General features: G+C 30.0%; 1 protein-coding gene across 1 annotated transcript; it reads left to right on the forward strand.

Annotated features, from left to right (window-relative positions):
* Positions 1–711: 711 nt before the first annotated feature.
* On the forward strand, positions 712–1,757 carry LOC135930104 (craniofacial development protein 2-like). Its single transcript, XM_065466890.1, has 2 exons — positions 712–823; positions 1,171–1,757. Exons 1-2 carry the CDS (start codon positions 712–714, stop codon positions 1,755–1,757), a joined length of 699 nt encoding a protein of 232 aa, XP_065322962.1.
* Positions 1,758–7,459: the final 5,702 nt, after the last annotated feature.

Genomic DNA, 7,459 nt, shown 5'->3' on the forward strand with positions numbered 1-7,459 from the left:
TGTGCCTGTACTCTGCTGGTACAATTATTCATATGCCACTCAAATTTTTCACTAAGTTTTAGGAAAGCTCGGAATCCTCTATGCTAAACTATCCTATCCAGCTTTATAGAGCTACTTTTTGATTATTTCTTAGGGATTAGGTAATCATCCTTCCCTATATTTTTCCTTTTACTTTTGTTTAACTTATTTATTTTTTTATTAATATTTTTCCTTTCTTTTTATTTTCTTATTAATTATTCCTTTTCCCATAATCTTCTTCTTACATTCTATTCTTTTATATGTAGCTTCCACACATTTTTACATCTTTTCCTATTACAATCTTCCACATATATTTTACATCTTTTCCTATTACAATATTTATGTCGACTAGGCTTCCAATTGTGCGTAGATTGGAGGTTGATTTTTTTTTTCTCTATGCAGTTCAAATTTTATTTTTTTTATTAAGGTTTTCTTTATCTTTTCATTTCGCTCTATTTACTTTTATCTTTTTATGTTTTTTAGGTGATTCTCATCCTCTCTTTTAACTTGTTAGTCTTTTATAATATACTAAATATAGCATTTTTAAATATCAGAGTAAAAACAAATTGTAAATAAATTGCTATTACCTGTTTTTGAATTTTTGACAACATCCGATAGGTTTAAAGGGAATTACTCTTATCTTCGCATAATATAAATGGCTTAAATAGCAAGTTAACGGTTCTTCTTATGCTAATGGCGGAGGAGAAAATGGATGTGATAGCGATACAAGAAACCCATTCTAAAGACAACAATATGACCAACTTTAATAAATTTATACTATATAGTTCGGGCACTGTTCTAATATGTATTAAATATATATATATAAGCCTCAAATGTCAATCAGATGGATTGTAGACATCTGATTGGAGGAAAAAATTATTATTATTTAATGTAAAAAAAATAATAATTATTATAATATATTTTTTTGAAAATATATATTTTTTTGTAAAATTATATTATTATTAAATTTTTGAAATTTAAAAAAAGAAAAATTATATATTTTTTTTCCTCGTGATTTATAAAAAAGTGATATAATAAAATTGTTTAAAAACTTCATTTGTCTTATGAGAACTTCAATTTTGGAGAAATTCATTTTTAAAAGAAAACATTGAGAATCAAAGGATTATTCTTTTTGTGTTAATACTTAAAAAGGCACTACTTTAAATTGTTGGTCAGGAGTTTCCTTCCTAATTAGTAAGAGAGTGCATAAATTTGTAGATAAATTTGTCCCCATTTCCGAAAGGTGTTGCCTATTGTATTTAAATACCTATTTTAAACGAACGATCCTAATTAACGTTTATGCTCCCCCCAACAGAGATATTAGGCTTTCCTTTTTAGAACATCTTCAAAACATTGTACGCTCTCTTCCTAAGAGCCGCAACTGGATAATCTTGGGGGACTTGAATATCAGGATTGGGAAGGAGGAGTTTTACATACATGATGAAGTAATTGGGAATGCGGCCATTCCCCAACCAAATCGCGAAGATAGTAGAAAGCTTTTGGAGTTGTGTAGGATTTCCCTCAAAATCGAGAACACTTTCTTCTTTCATAATGAAAGTAATACTTTAACTTATAGGAGGAACAATATTACTTCTCAAATCGACTTTTTCATTTCCAACATTCATGGTTGGTTTACTGATGTAAAAGCAATGCGGAACATAAATATTTCAGATCACAAGTTAATCAAAGCGAACCTCCTCATAAAGAATTTATGGGGGAACTCTCAACGCCTCTCCTAATCTAAAAATTTACAACGACCTGAAGTAAAGCTGTTAGACAAAAACTTAAGAGACAGGATGACAGTACGTGAAATTACACCGGAGTCTGTTTCTAGGGAGGCATGTTGGTCGTCCTTTATGAGTAATCTTTTTGGAGCCTGTAATGATCTTCCTAACATCAATAGTTCTCTCCCGAGGCATGAATGGTTATCTGAAGACACAGTACTCTTGATAGCTGAACTCAGGTCGCTTGATAGACGCGATGGCGCCCTCTGGACTACAATCCATAGACTCCTTAGGAGGGGCAGAAGGATCTACATAACAAAGAAAGCTTTCGAGATTGACAGAGACATGATAGAAAACAGAACTTTTGATGCTTATAAAAAGCTCAAGCTTTTCTCTAGTGCAAGAGTATTCAAGCCTCTCCCATCAATCAGACTGGATAATAATAAGATTACCGACCCGGATGAACATATGGCTCTATGGTTGGACCATTACATGGAAATCTTTGATTCAAGGAGACCAGTCGTATTTCCATCCTCTAGCCATAGCGCAGTATCATCTGATGCTAACTTTTCTGTGGTGGAAATAACTAAGGCCATTACAAAACTTAGGAATAATAAATCCCCAGGTCCGGATAACATCTTAGGAGAACATCTGAAAGCTGCCCCCTCAGAGGTTTCTCAGCTCCTGCTGGGGTTGTTCAATAGGATTTGGCTTACAGGGAAGATGCCAGCAGACTGGAATATGACAATTTTTTATAACTTCCCCAAAACCCCGAATACTGTTAAATTTAAGGATTATAGAGTTATTGTTATCACATCTATCGTGTCTAAGGTTTTTATGATTCTTCTAAAAAACTGCATTCTTTCGACCACGCCAATCTTCTGTACAAGTACATCTGTGCCTACCGCCCAAACAGGAATATCAATAAACCTATATTGGCATTAAAGATATTAATACAGAAGTGTGACAAATATAAATTACCATTTTACTTTATCTTCGTTGATTTTAAGCGCGCTTTTGACAGTGTTATTCATGATTATTTGTGGGCAATCCTAGATGTGGCATTGACGGAAATATCATTAAGATTCTTAAGACACATTATAGTAATCTCTTCGCCTCGTTTAAAATTATTAATAAAGTTTATCCCCCCTTTAGAACTAAAAAAGGAGTAAAACAAGGGTGTGTCGTCTCCCCGCTGTTGTTCAATATAGTTATATATAAAATAATTATGGATTCGCTGGGAGCCGCAAATCTTCTGGAACTTGGATTTAATCAGACATGGTTTTTGGAAAATAGGGTGATTTGTTATGCAGACGACTTGGTGATGATCGCCAAGAGCTTAGAGGAAGCCCATTATTTAGTCTTGTTACTTAATTCCTTCAGCTTAAAGGTTGGTTTGGATATTAACTTCGATACGGTAATTATGCCATCATCTCATGCGCCCCCTTTGGTTGATTGGATGGTTGGGGGAAAGTTAGTCAGGGTGGTGTCCTCCTATAAATATCTTGGGGTAAACATAAATAATAGGGGTAGCTGCCACGAAGAACTAAAATCAGAATTCATAACGCAAGGGCTGCTTTTTACAAATATTTAAAACTGTGGAAATCCAGGGAGATATCGGTTTACACTAGGCTACGTATTTTCAATTCCACCATCATTCCAATTCTCCTTTACGGCGGTGATATATGAAAGATTACGATGACAGAGATCAGGAGATTACAGGTGCTCGTCTACAAATGTCTTAGGATAATAAATGGCATTTTTTACCCCAACATTATTTCTAATGTTAACCTTTGGCGGAGGTCACGTCACACTCTAGTGCAAATGACTTTGAAAAAGAAGCGTCTTACCTTTTTTGCACACATTCTGAGTAATCACACAAATAATAGCCTGATCCTGGAGGCGATAAATTGGTTATACTCATTCAACGGCAAAATCTATGGGAAATATAAAACTTTATGGTTTTCTAGGCAGTAGAGGATAATTTAAACCTTAACACGAAACAGTTTTTAAGGTTGAATAAAGATAAGAAATCAATAAACTGTTGAAGATCAAATCAAATTATTTGAATCTCTCAAACTCCTCCTTGACACAGGTTATTTTTACTTTTGTTTTATCTTCCTTTATTTTACTTTTGTTGCCTTTTCTCTCTCCTCATTCTGTATCGAACTTTTCCTTTCATCTATTATTTGCTATCAATTTTCTCATCTTAAAGTTAGGTCCCCCTTTGCATTTAAAATCCATTATGTATATAAGCATCTTATAGGTGGGCTGTGCTTATTTTTGTCCATTCCTCATCAGCCCATAGACGTTTAAGTAATAGTCCAAGTAATAGTCCTTGGACTACGCATACAAGTAGGTGCGGCTTGCCCACAAACGTGTGAAGGGCTCCTCATTTTTATCCCCATTTTAATTCGTCCAGTCAGATGGATTATGAGTAAAACCTAACGTAGCTCTGTTGTATCCACAACTAGAGGGCGAAAACTTTCTATATCAAGTATCACGTAAAATGATTAAATTTTTTAATATACATTAAGAAAATTTGAAATAAACCATCCCCCATGGTGTAAAATAAATATATTTTATTTAATTATAGTTACATTTGAATAATATGATGCATTTTTTTTATTTTTTAAATGTTATTTATATTCAAAATAACATGTAAACTATTTGTAAAATAAAATTTATATAAAAAATATATTAAATAAAAGAATAATTAAACATTTAATTAGGTATGATCAACGGATCTTATAGACCCATGTATGGATATGCAGTTAGAACGGCAGATTTCAGTTGATATTTTCTGTCGAAGATAGAAGCCTTCTTTTGGATCACCTGTGATTAAGCATAATCTTTGCCCTATTGTTTTGAATAATTTTAAAGCTTGGTGTCCAAATGATCCACAGGTATCTGAGACTACCGGAACTAACAAAACATTATTAAGGTTGGTATATTTGTTTGTTTTTGTGTTTTCGGCTTTCGTGATAGAGTTGGAAGAAAAAGATCTGAAAACGATCCATGCAAGTATAATCCCAGGCGAGAGGTAGACCTTAAGGGATTAGCGTCTTACCATCTGGTCTGGTTTGATTGTAGGGGCTGAGGCCGGATGGTTCCAAGGTGGAGGGAATATTTGAGGATTTCAAGGTTCTCGATGATTGAATTGATAGCATGGTTTCGAATATTTTTTCGTAAGTGATTTGTGTTTTTTTTGAATGATTGTGGCATTCGCTTATAAAATTATTGATCAATATTAATTATTGCTAGGTTATACTAAAAAAAATTAAGTGAAAATTAAGCAAAAATGGGAAAAAAATAATAAATAAAAAAAAAATTAAGAAAAATTGACAAGAAATTTTTTTTAAAAAATAATGATTTTCTTTTTTTTTGAATTTATTCCGGTGTTTTTTTTCCATAGGGTTTTTTTCCGGGATTTTTTTCCGGGGTATTTTTCTTATTACCATACATTACATATTAACTAATTTATAAAAATAAATATCTTTTCAAAACTTTGAAATTTGTACTTAGAGTCCTACTTCCGTTTAATTTATCAACTAAATTTATTTAAAAATCTACCACAGGTGTGCAACATAATTATGTAAGTTGTTTAATCTAAACTTAATTAATAATTGAATACCAGAACCAGATTCATACAAAAATATTTTTAGGTATGAAGAAAAAATGAATTGTTCGACCCTTTCATATAATAATTTACCCAAGATACAAAATAATAAAAAAATGAGTGAATAAGAAGTTTGGAATATGATATAGGTAACATATAAGCTGTAAACAAGAATTCGTTAGCCTTATAAACGATTGTTAGACTTATTTATGACACATATACCCAACGATTTTTTTAAGACCAATGAATACCCAACGGCCCTTTTAAGGGCCCCTAAATTTTAACTGAAGTAAACTAGTTTTCGATTCAATAACATCTATAAATTATTGGATATATTTATGAGTCAAAAAAAATATTTTTAAAATCCCAAAAATCTAAAAAATTTGACTACACTGAATTGACATCATAACTCAAAAAATAATGCCGGAAACTTAAAATTTTATTTATTTTATTTTTATATGAGTAAGTTTACACAAAATGAGTCGAAACTTAAAATTTTATTCATTTTATGTTTATATGAGCAAATTTACACAAAATGAGTCAAAAAATAAAATATTTTTAAAATCCCAAAATCTAAATATTTTTGACTAAACTGAGAATTGACATCATAACTCAAAAAATAATGACGGAAACTTGAAATTTTTTTAATTTTATATTTATATGAGTAAGTTTACACAATCAAAAAAATAAAATATTTTTAAAATCCCAAAAATCTAAATATTTTTGACTAAACTGAGAATTGACATCATAACTCAATAAATAAAGATGGAAACTTAAAATTTTTTTCATTTTATGATTATATAGCTTGTACCAAATAAATTAATCCAAAGTAAAAAATTATGCTCCTATAATTCAGATTTTTTTTAATTAAAAACTAAATTTTTAGTTTATTACGCCATCATACGGAAATATATTTATGATTTTTTAAATTTTTTATGGATGCTATATTTTCTATGAAATATATCTGTTCTATACATATTTTAAATTTATGAACTACTCTTTCTTCCATATTCTATTTTATTTATTTAGATAATTTTAATTTTGGATAAATTTGATTTACATAACACAAATACATTATTTATATTTTTAAAATATAATTGATCAGTCAGGGTAAGCTGATGGATTGATGTTAATATCGTTGTTGTTTTTAATTTTAAATGAAAATAAACTAGACAATCGAAATGATTTAATATATTATAAATTAATATATAATAATTTTTATAAACTTGTGATTAATAAAGACCTACAATAAACCTAATATCATTTCCGGTTATTTTCAAAACATCTAGGCCTCTTTTTAGGATTTTTATTTATTTCCAAACAAAGAATAAAAGAAGGGTGCTTCCTGTTTCTATCCGGCTATATGGACTAAACAGCCTAAAAAGTCAGATAAGCTTAGGCTAAGTAGAACTGAGTTAAACTTAGTCGAACACAAATAATTTATATTTGTTATTAACGATTAACTGGCGCCTGATATACTCATATTATACCTAGTTTTTTTGAAAAAAATATAGCAAAAATATTATTACGACTAATTAAAAAATTACCGGAAAATCGGGGTCAGACCAAAAAATTGATCAAAAAAAAATCCTCATAGGCCAAATTTAAAAAAAAAACTCTGAACCGGGCTTGAAAATATATTTTTTTTTAAATCGAGGCCGGGTTTAGGACCGAGCCCTTAAATTTTAACCTTTGCATGTCTTTTATAATTATAAATATGATTGCTTGTGAATATGAATCGAATTGTGTGACACCTAATTTTGGTTTATAAATAAAATAAACTCTGATTTTTTACAAAATTTTAATTATGTTATTTGTATATGATACAAATATGGCGTATCATCAGCTGATTTTGCATTGATACACATTTCAATGTGAACTAATCATCAGTCTAAAAAAAATTAAAGCATAGCATAGTTTTATTTGTTCATTTATGACTTTATTGTGCAAATAGTATTTCTGCAGAGTTTTGTTTAAGGCATATATTTATATAGATGAGTTTTAATTTTTTACTTAATTTACATCATCGAGAATTTCATGATACATAGTAAACAAACCCAATTAATTATTTTATCCAAATTATTTTTAAAATAGAAGA

Source organism: Gordionus sp. m RMFG-2023, chromosome 5 (genome assembly GCF_954871325.1).
Source record: "Gordionus sp. m RMFG-2023 chromosome 5, tfGorSpeb1-WG-v2, whole genome shotgun sequence".
NCBI classification, from domain to species: Eukaryota; Metazoa; Nematomorpha; class Gordioida; order Chordodea; family Parachordodidae; genus Gordionus; species Gordionus sp. m RMFG-2023.